Genomic DNA, 18451 nt, shown 5'->3' with positions numbered 1-18451 from the left:
GGTTTGTTGAATGTGTTTGATGATAGAGTAGCAGATATAGGGTGTTTTGGTCGAGGTGGTGTGCAAAGTGAGAGGGTTAGGGAAAATGATTTGGTAAATAGAGAAGAGGTAGTAAAAGCTTTACGGAAGATGAAAGCCGGCAAGGCAGCAGGTTTGGATGGTATTACAGTGGAATTTATTAAAAATGGGGGTGACTGTATTGTTGACTGGTTGGTAAGGTTATTTAATGTATGTATGATTCAGGGTGAGGTGCCTGAGGATTGGCGGAATGCTTGCATAGTGCCATTGTACAAAGGCAAAGGGGATAAGAGTGAGTGCTCAAATTACAGAGGTATAAGTTTGTTGAGTATTCCTGGTAAATTATATGGGAGGGTATTGATTGAGAGGGTGAAGGCATGTACAGAGCATCAGATTGGGGAAGAGCAGTGTGGTTTCAGAAGTGGTAGAGGATGTGTGGATCAGGTGTTTGCTTTGAAGAATGTATGTGAGAAATACTTAGAAAAACAAATGGATTTGTATGTAGCATTTATGGATCTGGAGAAGGCATATGATAGAGTTGATAGAGATGCTCTGTGGAAGGTATTAAGAATATATGGTGTGGGAGGCAAGTTGTCAGAAGCAGTGAAAAGTTTTTATAGAGAATGTAAGGCATGTGTACGTGTAGGAAGAGAGGAAAGTGATTGGTTCTCAGTGAATGTAGGTTTGCGGCAGGGGTGTGTGATGTCTCCATGGTTGTTTAATTTGTTTATGGATGGGGTTGTTAGGGAGGTGAATGCAAGAGTTTTGGAAAGAGGGGCAAGTATGCAGTCTGTTGTGGATGAGAGAGCTTGGGAAGTGAGTTAGTTGTTGTTTGCTGATGATACAGCGCTGGTGGCTGATTCATGTAAGAAACTGCAGAAGCTGGTGACTGAGTTTGGTTAAGTGTGTGAAAGAATGAGTAAATGTGAATAAGAGCAAGGTTATTAGGTACAGTAGGGTTGAGGGTCAGGTCAATTGGGAGGTAAGTTTGAATGGAGAAAAACTGAAGGAAGTAAAGTGTTTTAGATATCTGGGTGTGGATGTGGCAGCGGATGGAACCATGGAAGCGGAAGTGAATCATAGGGTGGGGGAGGGGACAAAAATTCTGGGAGCCTTGAAGAATGTTTGGAAGTCGAGAACATTATCTCAGAAAGCAAAACTGGGTATGTTTGAAGGAATAGTGGTTCCAACAATGTTGTATGGTTGCGAGGCGTGGGCTATGGATAGAGTTGTGCGCAGGAGGGTGGATGTGCTGGAAATGAGATGTTTGAGGACAATATGTGGTGTGAGGTGGTTTGATCGAGTAAGTAATGTAAGGGTAAGAGAGATGTGTGGAAATAAAAAGAGTGTGGTTGAGAGAGCAGAAGAGGGTGTTTTGAAATGGTTTGGTAACATGGAGAGAATGAGTGGGGAAAGATTGACCAAGAGGATACATGTGTCAGAGGTGGAGGGAACGAGGAGAAGTGGGAGACCAAATTGGAGGTGGAAAGATGGAGTGAAAAAGATTTTGAGTGATCGGGGCCTGAACGTGCAGGAGGGTGAAAGGCATGCAAGGAATAGAGTGAATTGGAATGATGTGGTATACCGGGGTTGACGTGCTGTCAATGGATTGAACTAGGGCATGTGAAGCGTCTGGGGTAAACCATGGAAAGTTGTGTGGGGCCTGGATGTGGAAAGGGAGCTGTGGTTTCGTTCCATTATTACATGACAGCTAGAGACTGAGTGTGAACGAATGGGGCCTTTGGTGTCTTTTCCTAGTGCTACCTTGCACACATGAGGGGGGAGGGGGTTGTTATTCCATGTGTGGCGAGGTGGTGATGGGAACAAATAAAGGCAGACAGTATGAATTATGTACATGTGTATATATGTATATGTCTGTGTGTATATATATGTGTACATTGAGATGTATAGGTATGTATATTTGCGTGTGTGGACGTGTATGTATATACATGTGTATGTGGGCGGGTTGGGCCATTCTTTTGTCTGTTTCCTTGTGGTACCTCGCTAATGCGGGAGACAGCGACAAAGCAAAAAATATAAATGATATATATATATATATATATATATATATATATATATATATATATATATATATATATATTTATATGTATATATATATATATATTTATATATATATATTTTTTTTTTTTTTTACTATTCGCCATTTCCCGCGTTAGCGAGGTAGCGTTAAGAACAGAGGACTGGGCCTTTTTTGGAATATCCTCACCTGGCCCCCTCTGTTCCTTCTTTTGGAAAATTAAAAAAAAAAAGAGAGGGGAGGATTTCCAGCCCCCCACTCCCTCCCCTTTTAGTCGCCTTCTACGACACGCAGGGAATACGTGGGAAGTATTCTTAATCCCCTATCCCCAGGGATAATATATATATATATTTTTTTTTTTTTTTTTTTTCATACTATTCGCTATTTCCCGCGATAGCGAGGTAGCGTTAAGAACAGAGGACTGGGCCTTTGAGGGAATATCCTCACCTGGCCCTCTTCTCTGTTCCTTCTTTTGGGAAAAAAAAAAAAAAAAAAAAAAAAAAAAAAAAAAAAAAAAAAACGAGAGGGGAGGATTTCCAGCCCCCCGCTCCCTTCCCTTTTAGTCGCCTTCTACGACACGCAGGGAATACGTGGGAAGTATTCTTTCTCCCCTATCCCCAGGGAAAATATATATATATATATATATATATATATATATATATATATATATATATGTGTGTGTGTGTTTGTGTATGTATATGTATGCATATGTGCATGTATGGGCATTTATGTATATATATGTGTATATGAGTGGATGGTCAAGTCAATTGGAAGGTAAGTTTGAATGGAGAAAAACTGGAGGAAGTAAAGTGTTTTAGATATCTGGGAGTGGATCTGGCAGCGGATGGAACCATGGAAGCGGAAGTAGATCATAGGGTGGGGGAGGGGGCGAAAATCCTGGGAGCCTTGAAGAATGTGTGGAAGTCGAGAACATTATCTCGGAAAGCAAAAATGGGTATGTTTGAAGGAATAGTGGTTCCAACAATGTTGTATGGTTGCGAGGCGTGGGCTATGGATAGAGTTGTACGCAGGAGGATGGATGTGCTGGAAATGAGATGTTTGAGGACAATGTGTGGTGTGAGGTGGTTTGATCGAGTAAGTAACGTAAGGGTAAGAGAGATGTGTGGAAATAAAAAGAGCGTGGTTGAGAGAGCAGAAGAGGGTGTTTTGAAATGGTTTGGGCACATGGAGAGAATGAGTGAGGAAAGATTGACCAAGAGGATATATGTGTCGGAGGTGGAGGGAACGAGGAGAAGGGGGAGACCAAATTGGAGGTGGAAAGATGGAGTGAAAAAGATTTTGTGTGTTCGGGGCCTGAACATGCAGGAGGGTGAAAGGAGGGCAAGGAATAGAGTGAATTGGATCGATGTGTTATACCGGGGTTGACATGCTGTCAGTGGATTGAATCAGGGCATGTGAAGCGTCTGGGGTGAACCATGGAAAGCTGTGTAGGTATGTATATTTGCATGTGTGGATGTATGTATATACATGTGTATGGGGGTGGGTTGGGCCATTTCTTTCCTGTGTTTCCTTGCGCTGCTTCGCAGACATGGGAGACAGCGACAAAGCAAAAAAAAAAAAAAAAAAAAAATGAGTGGATGGGCCATTCTTTGTCTGTTTCCTGGCGCTACCTCACTGAGGCAGGAGTGAGTGTGTTAGCAGCTTTGATGCATGAGGCCAGGTTATAGTGATGGGCGATTTAAATGCGAAGATGAGTAATGTGGCAATTCTCTTATGTCCATACCATATTGAACACACCCTCTTCTGATTTCTGAACCATATTCTTTTTGGTGCTGATAAAACCTCCTCACATCACATATTTTCCTCCTTTGAGTTCAGGCCCCAAACCTTCAAAGCATCTTTCATTTGTACCTCCATCTTGGTTTTCCCCTCATCCTTGTTCTTTCCACTTCTGACATTTATATCCTCTTAGTCTTGCTTTCGTCACTCATCCTTTTGTATACTCAAACCATTTCAGCGAACCCTTTTCAGCTCTCTTCTACATACTTCTCTTACGAGCACAACTTTCTGTTATTTGTCTCACCCTATCATTTCTTAATCAATCAAACTTCCTTACATAATTGTCCTGAAACATTTCATCTCCATCACATTCACCCCATCCCTTACATTTTTGTCTAAGGCCTATGGCTCACATATATACAGCACTGATGGGATTACTGTACCATCAAAATAACCCATTTATGCCATCAAAGACAGTGACCTCTCTTTCCACACATTCCTCACCCACTCTGTTGTTCAATTCATCTCCCATGTTTCGATTTGCTACCATGTCTAAAACACTCTACTGCTTCCATTTCTTTCCATTCAAACTCACACTTCGATTAAACTCTCTCTTTTCACTTCTAAGCCTTATAAGCTACTTTTATTCACATTTACTCTCAACTTTCTCCTTTCACTCACGCTCCCAGACTCAGACACCAGCTTCTGCAGTTTCTCACTCAAAGGTGCCACCAGCACTGAATCATCAGCAAACTACTGAGTCTCCTTCCAGGCCCCCATTCTTTCAAAGGCCTTTGCATTCACCTCCATAATCATGTTCACTTGGAACCACTCACCCTCCCCTCTTCCTGCTCACTCACATGCTATACTCTCTTGATGAAAGCTCCTTACTGCCCCTAACAGCACTCCTCCCACACCATTTGTTCACAGCACTATAAATGCTATATATAAATCCTTCTGTTTCTCCAAGTATTTCTCACACACATTCTTCTTAGCGAACAGCTGATTCACACATCCTCTGCCACTCCTGAAACCACATTGTTCTTTGGCATTCTGATGCTCAGTTATTGAGATGAAATAGCTTCATTCATGTGCTTTTCTTTTTATGACTGCAATGCCTATGAATAACATTAAATTTTATGCACCCAATATTATGTACCTTCAGTATGAAGGCAAAGAGGTTTATGTATTATGCTCCTATTTGAATTGCAACAGTAACAGATGTAAAGTTCTCTATTATATTTGCTAGAGGTTTTTAAAAAGACACCTGTGAAAATCATTCTATAAAGCTTATTGATTACCTTTTTGATATACTTTGAATGATGTTAAGGTAAATAGTTTTCCTTATTTTGGTGTTTGCTGATATGATTTTTTTTCTTCAATAATGATAGTGAATGGTCAAGTTTTATTTATTTATTATGTTCCTATTTGAACTGTGACAGTAACACATGTGAAGTTCCCTATTTTGTGTGCTAGAGATTGTTGAAGGGTCATAAGAATGTACAATTTGACACTTGTGAAAATCATGCTATTAAAGTTTACTGATTCACTTTTTAATATACTTTGAATGCTAATTTAAAGTGAATAGTTTTCTACACAAGTGTTTCCTGATTTTTCCTTCATTGCAGAGATTGAATGGAGGGAGCTGAAAACTATAATAACAGGTCATGATCTTCAGCGCCTAGAAAAATATTCAAAGAACCTAGCAGATCATCACTTAATCACAGACTTGTTGCCATATGTTGCAAATCTCTTCTTCATGCAGAAGCTTCCAACAGTACACTTATCTCCATTACAGTCTGTAAGTATTTAATTTTGTTCCCATTTCATTTTCATGAAATCAAGAAATAAGAAGACTCATAATGGAATTTTGGAATTGAGCTCATAGAGTTTGATGTGTAAAAAGATATATATACTCCATTTTTGTGAGACTCTAATAACTTTACCATGGGATGAGGGAAAAGAACATTATACACATAATTCCTGTTTGTTATAGAAACTGAGAGGAGTGGTAGTGTGGCTTTGGAAATCGTCCTCATTATGAAAATGGAAATAGGAAGATAAGTCGAGCAAGGACTGTTCCTCAGCTTAGGCTAAAATATCTTAATGTGATTGGTTTTAATTAGGATGAGATGAAAGGAGAGATAAGGAATATGATTTAGAAGAGACTCCTAGATGATCTAGCTCTGAGTGAAATAGAGTTGAAGGGTAAGTAAATGTTCAGGGATGAAATATGAGATCAGAGAAAGGACAGTCATTATCAGACTCCACCTGCTTGTGGTTGTGCCAGCCTTCACTGTGGTTGTATCATCATTGTTCTATCTTGTTGAAGAACTTTTCACTCCAAAGGATTCCTTTCAGAAGCAGGAGTCCTTTCCCTGCTTCTGATTGGAGCACAGCTTTGAAGTTGCGGGAGCACCTGGAGAAGGTACCCCGTGGTTATAGAATGATAGTTGTGATGATAATATTGATAACGATTATTATTATGTTATTATTATTATATTGTTATACTTGACCACTGTTTCCTACATCAGCGAGGTAGCACCAGGAAACAGACAAAGAAAGGCCCATCCACTCATATACACACATGTATACATACATGCACATACATGTACATATACATACATGTACAGATACATATCAACATATACACATATGCAGACACATACATAGACATATACATATATACACATGTACATATTCATACTTGCTTGCCTTCAGCCATTCCTGGCACCAACCCGCCCCACAGGAAATAGCATCAGCAAGGTAGTGCGAGGAAAACAAACATTCCAGATAATGTTCTTTCTTTCCACACATTTTTCAGTGCTTCCAGAGCCTTCACCCCCTCCCTCACCCTGTGACTCATTTCCGCTTCCATGGTTCCATTTGCTGCTGAGTCCACTCCCAGATATCTAAAACACTTCACTTCCTCCAATTTTTCTCCATTCAGACTTACATCCCAACTATTTTCCCCTCAACTCTGCTGAACCTAATAATTAACCTTGCTTTCATTCACATTCACTCAAGTATATCCTTTCACACACTCCTCCAAACTCTGTTGCCAACTTCTACAGTTTCTTTCTTGAATCAACCTTAAGTGCTGTATCATTGACAAACAACAGACTCACTTTCTTGGCCCTGTCATTCCCCACTGGCTACATACTCACCCCTCTATCCAAAACTTTTGCATTTACCTCCCTCACCACCCCATCCATAAATAAGCTAGATAACCATAGTGACATCACACACTCATGATGTAGACTAACCTTCTCTGGTAAACATTAACTCTTCTCTCTTCTTACTTGTACACACTTCACACTATTTATAAAGACTTCTCACTGCTTCCAGCAGCTTACCTCCCACACCATATATTACATTTCTGTCCATCTATCAGTTCCCTTTTCCAGATCCATGAATACCACATCCAAATCCATCTGCCTCTTCAAGCGTTTCTCACAAATTCTTCAAATAGTGATAATAATGGTAGTGACTGGTAAATATTTAGATAGATAGAGTAGTTCCACTTGAAGGTGGACCTGCAGCAGGGGTGTGTGATGCCACCGTGGCTGTTTAATTTGGTTATGGATGGGGTAGTAAGGAAGGTAAATGCAAGGGTCTGGGAGGGTTGGGTGAGTATGTAGTCTGTATGGGATGAGAGGACCTGAGGAGTGAGTCATTGTTGTTTGCTGATGACACAGCACTGGTGGCAGATTCAAGTGAGAAAATGCAGTTGTAGCAGTGCAGAAGGACAGGTTAATTCGGGTGTGAGTTTGAATAGAGAAGATTTAGCAGAAGTAGAGAGTTTTATATACCTGGAAGTGGATATGTTAGTGAATGGGTTTATGGAAGCAGAAGTGAGTCATGGGGAGGGTGAAGGGGCAAAGGTTCTGGGCGTATTGAGGAATGCGTGGAAAGATCTGATAGGATGAAAATGTGTATATTTGAAGTTACAGTCATCCCAAAAATGTTGTATGGGTGTGAGGTATAGGGTATAGATGAGACTATGTAGGGAGTTTGGATGTATTGGAAATGAAATGTTTGAGGGCAATATGTGGTATGAGGGAAGTAAAGAAAGTGTGGTTAAGAGAGTTAAAGAGGGTGTGTCAAAGTGATTCAGATGTATGGAGAGAATGAGTGAAAAGTTAACAAAGAGAATATTTGAGTCAGAAGCAGAGGGGACAAGAAAAGGGAGACCAAATTGGAGATGGAAAGATGGAGAGAAAAAGATTCTGGGTGCTCAGGACATGAATAGATACTTGGAGAAAGGATGACTTCTATTTGGTACTTATTGATCTGGAGAAGGTTTGTGATAGGGTTGACAGAAGTGACTAATGGAAGGTTTTGTGTACTAAATGCAGTGAGGAGTTTCCAGCAGGAGAGTAAGACCTGTATGCAAGTTGGAGGGGAAGAGGATCAGTGGTTCCTCGTGAACGAGGATGTACATCAAGGTTATGTTATTTCACCATAGTTGTTTAAGCTTTTCATGGATTGGGCAGTGATGGAGGTAAATGCAAGATTCTTGCAACAAGGGTTAGGTCAGCATTATGCTGGAAGTGGGAAGGGAATGTGTCACAGGTAAATCAGCTGCTGCTTGTAGAGGACACAGCTCCAGTGGCAGATTCTAGGGAGAAACTACAAAGGCTAATAATGGAATTTCTAAGATTGCTTGAAAGAAAAAAATGAAAAAGTTAATTTGAAAAAAATGAAGATAATGAGTTCCAGTAAGGGAGTAAGATATGATGGTTTATGTGTGAGTTTGAATGGGGAGGAACTTGAGAAAGTGGGAGTGATAAAGGTACCTAGGAATAGACTTAACAGATTTGAAAGCCACCAAAACTACAAAAGCAAGAATGAAAAAAGTTTTTTATCACTTTTGTCAAATTTATTATCATTGAACATACTCCTACATCTTATATAGAAACAACTTATGAATTATATTTCTTAATTTTCAGGGCCTCATGGTTGGTTTGGGCCTACAGCTGAAAAGTTTTGATGAAATCTGCAAACTGGTAGACCTTCCGGTAGAATCTGCTCTTGGTCAGTTCAACCGTGCCATTCGCCGTCTTTATAAGGCAATGTCTTCTATTCAGGAGAGTGCTCTTGCACAGCACCTTCCTAAGTCTACCACTACCCTTGCTGAATTTACTCCTGTGTCCATTTCACTTGATCAGGACCTAGAAGAAGCTGCAAAGGTAGGTCATGGATGAGAGGAACTTAAGAGGGGTGAGTGTTTCTAGGTGAAGGAAGTTTGCCTCTCTGCATCATTGGTTTATGATGTTACCATGGCTGTTTAATGTTTATAGATAAGTTATTGAGTGAGGTAAATGGGAGGATCTTGGAGAGAGGAGTCTGTTGGGGTGTTGAGCATGAAAGTTGATTCAATTTCTCTTTGCAATTGACGTGGGAAACTCGATCAAAACCTGTTGAAGCTGGTGTCTGAGTTTAGGAGAGAGATTGAAAGGAGGCAATTGAAAGTTAGGATAAATAAAAGTAATGTTAGGAGGTTAAGCATGGGAGAAAGATTGGTAAGTAAGAATATCAGTTTGAATGGAGAGAACTTGGAGGAAGTTGATCATTTTAGATACCTGGGAGTGGACATGGCAGTGGATGGAACTGTGAGAGTGGAAGTGAACCATAGGAAATGGGAAGGGCCAAAGTTCCTGAGTGCAGTGATAAGTGTCTGGAAAGAGAGGCTAGTATCTTTTAATGCAAATATGGGCATGTTTGATCATATAGGAGTCCTTATGGTGCTCTAAATGTGCCCTGAGTGCAAAAGTATAGAAGAGATGTAATGGAAATCAAATACTTGCAAACAGTAAGTGGTGTTACATGGCCGATTGGGTGACAAATGACATGGTAATTTGGGGGTGTGGTAGTAAGAAGAATATAGTTGAGAAAGCTGAGCAGGATCTACTGAAATGGTTTGGACATATGGAGAGGATGAGTGAGGAGAAAGTGACTAAGACAGTACTGTGTGTGTGTCAGAATTGAAGGGAACATGGAGGGGGAGACCAAAGATTGGATAAAGAATGAAGTGAAAGCTTTGAGTTACAGAGACCAAAGAATGGATGAAGAATGGGGTGAAAGAAGCTTTGAGATATTAGGGCTTAGATATGATGGGTGGCATATGGATTGCATGGAATAAATTGGGATACAGTGATTGATTGACATGCTATCATTGGGCTGAACCAGAGCATATGAACTAGTCATGGGAAACCACAGAAAGGTGTGGGGCTTACCTGTGGTTAGTGCATGATACATGAATACTAGAGAGTGGATATGAGTAGATGAGGCCATTTTCTGTCTGTTAGTGGCACTACCTCATTAATGTGGGAAATAGCAAACAAGTATAAAAAAGATTTTGATATACCATTTGAGTACAAACACACATGAAAAGAAATGACATTTAATGTTTTTATCCTGGAAACATCTCTACTGCATCATGGAATTCATCACATTAATAGTTAATGAAAATATTGTATTGTACAAAAACTGATCTGCCAGTCCCATGTGTGAAGTTTGAAACGAAAGTTTTGGAGGTGCTGGTGGCGTACAAGGTCACCACTCATTCTTACCTGTGCTGCTTATGGTGACATTTTTTTCCTTTGATGATAAAATATTAGTACATAAAGAGGATATACATTGTGCAATTTACAATGTTGGTAGAGTAAATGATTTAAGCTTTATTTACATAGCCGGTTAAAATGAATTTAGATCTGTATCTGAATAGAAGCATGTTTTACATTTTGTATACAGTAGTCATGTGGCATTGCCACAGTCACATATTGGTAAGGTTATTTAATGTATGTGTGGCTCATGGTGAGGTGCCTGAGGATTGGCGGAATGCGTGCATAGTGCCATTGTACAAAGGCAAAGGGGATGAGAGTGAGTGCTCAAATTACAGAGGTATAAGTTTGTTGAGTATTCCTGGTAAATTATATGGGAGGGTATTGATTGAGAGGGTGAAGGCATGTACAGAGCATCAGATTGGGGAAGAGCAGTGTGGTTTCAGAAGTGGTAGAGGATGTGTGGATCAGGTGTTTGCTTTGAAGAATGTATGTGAGAAATACTTAGAAAAGCAAATGGATTTGTATGTAGCATTTATGGATCTGGAGAAGGCATATGATAGAGTTGATAGAGATGCTCTGTGGAAGGTATTAAGAATATATGGTGTGGGAGGCAAGTTGTTAGAAGCAGTGAAAAGTTTTTATCGAGGATGTTAGGCATGTGTACGTGTAGGAAGAGAGGAAAGTGATTGGTTCTCAGTGAATGTAGGTTTGCGGCAGGGGTGTGTGATGTCTCCATGGTTGTTTAATTTGTTTATGGATGGGGTTGTTAGGGAGGTGAATGCAAGAGTTTTGGAAAGAGGGGCAAGTATGAAGTCTGTTAGGGATGAGAGAGCTTGGGAAGTGAGTCAGTTGTTGTTCACTGATGATACAGCGCTGGTGGCTGATTCATGTGAGAAACTGCAGAAGCTGGTGACTGAGTTTGGTAAAGTGTGTGAAAGAAGAAAGTTAAGAGTAAATGTGAATAAGAGCAAGGTTATTAGGTCCAGTAGGGTTGAGGGTCAAGTCAATTGGGAGGTAAGTTTGAATGGAGAAAAACTGGAGGAAGTGAAGTATTTTAGATATCTGGGAGTGGATCTGGCAGCGGGTGGAACCATGGAAGCGGAAGTGGATCATAGGGTGGGGGAGGGGGCGAAAATTCTGGGAGCCTTGAAGAATGTGTGGAAGTCGAGAACATTGTCTCGGAAAGCAAAACTGGGTATGTTTGAAGGAATAGTGGTTCCAACAATGTTGTATGGTTGCGAGGCGTGGGCTATGGATAGAGTTGTGCGCAGGAGGATGGATGTGCTGGAAATGAGATGTTTGAGGACAATGTGTGTGTGAGGTGGTTTGATCGAGTAAGTAATGTAAGGGTAAGAGAGATGTGTGGAAGTAAAAAGAGCGTGGTTGAGAGAGCAGAAGACGGTGTTTTGATATGGTTTGGCCACATGGAGAGAATGAGTGAGGAAAGATTGACCGAGAGGATATATGTGTCGGAGGTGGAGGGAACGAAGAGAAGTGGGAGACCAAATTGGAGGTGGAAAGATGGAGTGAAAAAGATTTTGTGTGATCGGGGCCTGAACATGCAGGAGGGTGAAAGGAGGGCAAAGAATAGAGTGAATTGGATCGATGTGGTATACCGGGGTTGACGTGCTGTCAATGGATTGAATCAGGGCATGTGAAGCGTCTGGGGTAAACCATGGAAAGCTGTGTAGGTATGTATATTTGCGTGTGTGGACGTATGTATATACATGTGTATGGGGGTGGGTTGGGCCATTTCTTTCAGTCTGTTTCCTTGCGCTACCTCGCAAACGTGGGAGACAGCGACAAAGCCAAAAAAAAAAAAAGAAAAAAAAAGTTCATTCATGATACCACATGTTTTTACAAGTGATAGACTTTACTCCTCCACCACCATGAACACCTGTTACTTGTTTGTTGCCTTCTCTCTTGTTTTTATTTGGTACTGGATAAGGTAGGTATTGATGGTTGCTGCTGTAATATGCCATCATATATTTTTTTTTTTTTTTTTTTTTTTTTTTTGCTTTGTCGCTGTCTCCCGCGTTTGCGAGGTAGCGCAAGGAAACAGACGAAAGAAATGGCCCAACCCACCCCCATACACATGTATATACATACGTCCACACACGCAAATATACATACCTACACAGCTTTCCATGGTTTACCCCAGACGCTTCACATGCCTTGATTCAATCCACTGACAGCACGTCAACCCCGGTATACCACATCGCTCCAATTCACTCTATTCCTTGCCCTCCTTTCACCCTCCTGCATGTTCAGGCCCTGATCACACAAAATCTTTTTCACTCCATCTTTCCACCTCCAATTTGGTCTCCCTCCTCTCCTCGTTCCCTCCACCTCCGACACATATATCCTCTTGGTCAATCTTTCCTCACTCATTCTCTCCATGAGCCCAAACCATTTCAAAACACCCTCTTCTGCTCTCTCAACCACGCTCTTTTTATTTCCACACATCTCTCTTACCCTTACGTTACTTACTCGATCAAACCACCTCACACCACACATTGTCCTCAAACATCTCATTTCCAGCACATCCATCCTCCTGCGCACAACTCTATCCATAGCCCACGCCTCGCAACCATACAACATTGTTGGAACCACTATTCCTTCAAACATACCCATTTTTGCTTTCCGAGATAATGTTCTCGACTTCCACACATTCTTCAAGGCTCCCAGAATTTTCGCCCCCTCCCCCACCCTATGATCCACTTCCGCTTCCATCATATATATTTTAATGTTTATAAGTTAGACAGTTCTGACATGATTTAAGTTCATACACATTTGCTGTTTCCCATGCTAGCAAGGTAGCCTTAGGAACAGGCAAGGAAGTAGCCTTATTCTCTCACAACTCTCGTGTAATGCACTGAAACTAGAGCCCGCTTCATATACCCTGGTTCAGACCATTGGCTGCACGCCATCCTTTGTAAAACACATCACTCCAACTGTACTTTATCCCTCGCGTACCTCATGCCTTCCTGCATGCTCAGGCCCTGAACATTCAAAAGTATCTATCACTCCATCCTCCCACCTCCTCAGATCTCCCTTTTCTTTGTTCCCTTCACTTCTGACATGGATATCCTTTTGGTCATCTTTTCCATGTCTAAACCATTTCTGCTTACTCTCTTCAGTTCTCTCATACTCCTTGTACTACCATACTTCTTTCTAAACTTGTATTTTTTAATTCAATCTTCATTATTCTCACTACATATTGTCCTCATATGACAGCAGTAAGACTATCAAACTATCAGACACACCCATCTTTGCCTATAGAAACTACAAATCCTCTTACTATTAGTAAGCTTCTTTTTTCCACCATTATGTTCTTGGTTTTCATTGTCAATTTATTTGTCAATTTATTTTTATAACATCATTTAACATTTCCTATAGGATTATGAGCAGGAGGCTGAGAAAAAAGGCAAGAATCCCTCACAAGATTCAAAGCTACTTGGAAATATGAGGAAGTTTGCTATTCAGGGTGATGATTCAGCATGGCAGACTGCTCTAAAGGAAGGGCCAAATAGCATGATCAGCGTGAAAAGGTAAGATGTTTGTTTTAATTGATTTCATAATTCGTATGACAAAAAGTGTAATTTCTTGATGAAGAAATATCACCAGTCATTTTTTTTTATAGCCATATCACTGTAAGTGTATGAAGTCAAAACTATTTTTGAACAGAATTTTTCCTCCTGTACTTGTCACCAACAACCTGTAATTTTGTGTAAGATCATGAATAACTTTCATAGCATGAAGTTATTTTGAAAATGATATGTGAGCCATTGCACAAGTGAAGGAATTACCTTTGTTTTGCAGTGACTCCACAAAGATTAAAAAAGAAAGTATTTAAGATTTGGCAGTTGAAAAGAGTAACATCCCTGGAATAAGATGGCTTTTCTTTGATATAGGCAGGTGATGCATGTGAATTGTAGATTGTGAGATCTATAGATTTGTCTGTCTACTGTATTTAACTTCATTCCCATTTACTAGAGGTGGATCAAATGAATGTAGAGTATCAGTTAAGTAATATGGTGAAGTCAACATGGGCTTTTAAATGAATTTAAGATAATGTGTGATGTTATGAAGAAACAAAGACAGTAAATTTTATAAAGTTCACTATATTTGAGAGAGCAGTTAGACATCTTTCTATAAATGGAGTAATGGCATGGCCAGAAGTTAAAAAGTCTGAAATGGCTCATAGCTTAGGCATTTGATGATATGACTAAAGGGCACAGTCAAAACACTTTTTCCTTGTATTACTTCCCAGAAATGTATAGAAAAAATACTTTTTAGTCTAATAGTAATGGAATAATTGTTTGTGTTGACTGTGTAGCACAGGCCACCATGTTCATAATTCAAACAGGTCACCATAGACACAGCAAGCAGACAAGCCTTAGATTTGGGGAGGGCCACTTAAGGGGTAGGGCTTTACGGAAGAGTACCATGCAGGGGGTGGGGGCCTGAGAAGGGAAGGGCTATGCAGAGGGTGGGGGTTTGGATAGGGGAGGACCATTCAGGGAATGGGGATCCAAGGAGGGGAGGGCAGTGCAAGGAGTTGGAGTCAGAGAGGGGAAGGCCTGGTGGGGGTTAGGGAAGGGATTGGGGATTCTTTGGGCCATGCAGGGTCTGGGGGTCTGGGGAGGGGAGGGCCATGCAAGTAGGGAATAGGAGGACATTCTTAAGAGTTGGGATTGAGGAGGAATGCAAGGGATGAGGGACTTTATGTAATAGGTGCAGTGCAAAGGATGGGGGTCAGAAGAAGAGAGGGTAGGTGAGGAGAAGGTAGTGTGGAGGATTGGTTAGGGAGGACCATGCAGGGATGGTGGGGGAAGTGTTTGTGTGGATTATGTCCTGCCATTAAAGTGCCCAATATTATCAAAGTTTTGAAGCTGGAATCAGGGTCGGCCAAAGAAGCTAATATAGTAAAAGACTTGAGAAATATATTTGTGACTATAAATGAAGAAGGAATTTGCTAGAATGAAAATGATGGAACATATGGGAGATTGTTGGCATTAGGAAGGAAGTAGATCTATAAGAAATGGATTGGGATGATTAATAACTCACAGATGGTGTGGGATATTTCATAAGATGCTGCAAACATTATTTACGTATTTATTATACATAATCGCTATTTACCTCATCAGCAAGGTGGTGCCAGGAAACAGACGAAAGAAATGGCCCAACCCTCCCCATACACATGTACATACACACGTCCACACACGCAAATATACATACCTACACAGCTTTCCATGGTTTACCCCGGACGCTTCACATGCCTTGATTCAATCCACTGACAGCACGTCAACCCCTGTATACCACATCGCTCCAATTCACTCCATTCCTTGCCCTCCTTTCACCCTCCTGCATGTTCAGGCCCCGATCACACAAAATCCTTTTCACTCCATCTTTCCACCTCCAATTTGGTCTCCCTCTTCTCCTCGTTCCCTCCACCTCCGACACATATATCCTCTTGGTCAATCTTTCCTCACTCATTCTCTCCATGTGCCCAAACCACTTCAAAACACCCTCTTCTGCTCTCTCAACCACGCTCTTTTTATTTCCACACATCTCTCTTACCCTTACGTTACTTACTCGATCAAACCACCTCACACCACACATTGTCCTCAAACATCTCATTTCCAGCACATCCATCCTCCTGCGCACAACTCTATCCATAGCCCACGTCTCGCAACCATACAACATTGTTGGAACTACTATTCCTTCAAACATACCCATATATACATATACATACACATATACAGACATGTACATATTCATACTTGTTTGCTTTCATCCATTACTGTCGCTACCTCACCCCACAGGAAACAGCATTGATAACACACACACACACACACACACACCCCGCTTCAGCACCAGGAAAGCGGACAAAAAAAGGCCACATTTGTTCACACTCAGTCTCTTGCTGTCGTGTATTGCACCGAAACCACAGCTTCCTATCCACATTCAGGCCCACCAGACCTCTCCATGGTTTGCCCCAGATGCTTCACATGCCCTGGTTCATTCCATTGACAGCACGTCAACCCCAGTATACTACCACATTGTTCTAATTCACTCTATTCCTTGCGAACCTCTCACTTTTTCACCTCCAGTTTAATCTTCTGCTTCTCCTTGTTCCCTCCACCTCTGACACATATATCCTCACTCAACCTCTCCATATGTCCAAACCATTTTAACACACCCTCTTCTGCTCTCTCAACCACACTCTTTTTATTTCCACACCTCTCTCATCCTTTCATTACTTACTCGATCAGACCACCTCACATCACATATTGTCCTCAAACATTTCATTTCCAACACATCCACCCCCTACGACCCTATCGGTAGCCCATGCCTCGCAACTACATAATTTTGTTGGGAGTTACTATTCCTTCAAACTTACCCATTTTTGCTCTTCGGGATAACACTCTCTACTTCCACACATTCTCCATCACTCCCAGAACTTTTGCTCCCAACCCCAGTCGTGTGACTCACTTTCGCTTTTATGGTTCCATCCGCTGCGAAGTCTACTCCCAGATATCTAAAACACTTCCTCCAATTTTTCTCCATTCAAACTTACATCCCAGTTAACTTGTCCTTCAATCCTACTGAACCCAATAAACTTACTCTTATTCACATTTACTCTTAACTTTCTCCTTTCACACTCTTTTCCAAACTCAGTCACCAACTTCTGCAGTTTCTAACTCAAATCAGCCACAAGAGGTGTATCATCGGCAAACAACAACTGACTCACTTCCCAGGCCCTCACATCCCCAACAGACTGCATATTTGCCTCTCTCTCCAAGGCTCTTGCATTTACCTCCCTAACTCCATCCATAAACATATTAAACAACCATGGGAACATCACACACCCCTGCCATAAACCAACATTCATTGGGAACCAGTCACTCTCCTCTCTCCCTACTCATACACATGCCTTACATCCTTTGTAAAATTTTTGACTGCTTCAAACAACCATATACTCTTAAAACCTTCCACAAAGCATCTCTATCACCCCTATTGTGTGCCTTCTCCAGATCTATAAATGCTGCATACAAATCCATCTATTTTTCTAAGTTATTTCTCTCATACATTCTTCAAAGCAAACATCCTCTACCACTTCTGAAACCACACTGCTTTCACTGTCTTAATCAATACCCTCTCATATGTTTCCAGGAATCCCAGGAATACTCGACCCTATATCAGCCACTCTGTCATCAGACACATTCAACACACCTTTGAAATCCTCACTTCATCATTACGAGTTATTACCTCCCCACTTACCCCTTCACCGGTGTTCCTATTTGTTCTCTTGTCTTACATTATTTATCCCCTTCCAAAACATCTTTTATTTTCCTTAAAATTTAATGATACTCTCACCCCAACTCTCATTTGCCCTCTTTTTCAACCTTTGCACCTTTCTCTTGACCTCCTGCCACTTTCTTTTGTACATCTAATTAATTGCACTACTTCCCTGCAAGTATTGTCCAAACGCCTCTCTTTCACTAACAACCTTACTTCTTCATCCCAGCACTCACTACCTTTCTAATAGTATTTATTACTTTACATCATACATTCACACTACTGGCATCCCCAGAGATGCTTGTCTTTTCACATACACGCAAGCATTTCTCATTGTACAGTTATCCAGAAAACTATCAATACAGTTGCTGCACTTCACATTTTGAAACGCTTGGATGAAGTTTTGATATATTTTCCTGGGTCTGGTCATGTATTGGTACGACTACCCTTCGTTTCATGGTGATTCTACAAAAAGGATCCTCCATTGTTGAGTTGTGTTCATCAGCACAATGACTGTGAATTAGTTGGATGGTGAGTGCACTATCTTCCACGCCACCAGCCTCATCTATTACCAGCTTATACTGTCACCTTTGCTTTTTCCTACACAAGTCTACTATACATTCTGCTAGTCTTACGGTCAGTTGGTGGATACTACATTAGCCTTATGTTCAATGTTTGTATGCCAGTGCACACCACCACAATCTTCCCCACAACAATACAGTAACAGTTTTTGGACTCTAAAGCTTAAATTTTCTGTATTTGGTGATATTTTTGGAGAAAA

General features: G+C 41.0%; 1 protein-coding gene across 1 annotated transcript in view; it reads left to right on the top strand.

The window, feature by feature from the left end:
• LOC139759055 (RNA cytidine acetyltransferase-like) overlaps positions 1 to 13942 on the top strand; it is a 175190-nt gene extending 161248 nt beyond the window's left edge. Inside the window, exons 16-18 of the mRNA XM_071680969.1 lie at positions 5425 to 5597; positions 8749 to 8988; positions 13765 to 13942. Coding sequence (XP_071537070.1) covers positions 5425 to 5597; positions 8749 to 8988; positions 13765 to 13920 — 569 coding nt within the window. The 3' untranslated portion in view covers positions 13921 to 13942. The remainder of the gene's footprint in view (positions 1 to 5424; positions 5598 to 8748; positions 8989 to 13764) is intronic.
• Positions 13943 to 18451: the final 4509 nt, after the last annotated feature.

Source organism: Panulirus ornatus, chromosome 32, assembly GCF_036320965.1.
Source record: "Panulirus ornatus isolate Po-2019 chromosome 32, ASM3632096v1, whole genome shotgun sequence".
In the NCBI taxonomy this organism is placed as follows: domain Eukaryota; kingdom Metazoa; phylum Arthropoda; class Malacostraca; order Decapoda; family Palinuridae; genus Panulirus; species Panulirus ornatus.
Note: the sequence above shows the minus strand (reverse complement) of the source record. Positions and strands in the feature narration are given on the sequence as shown.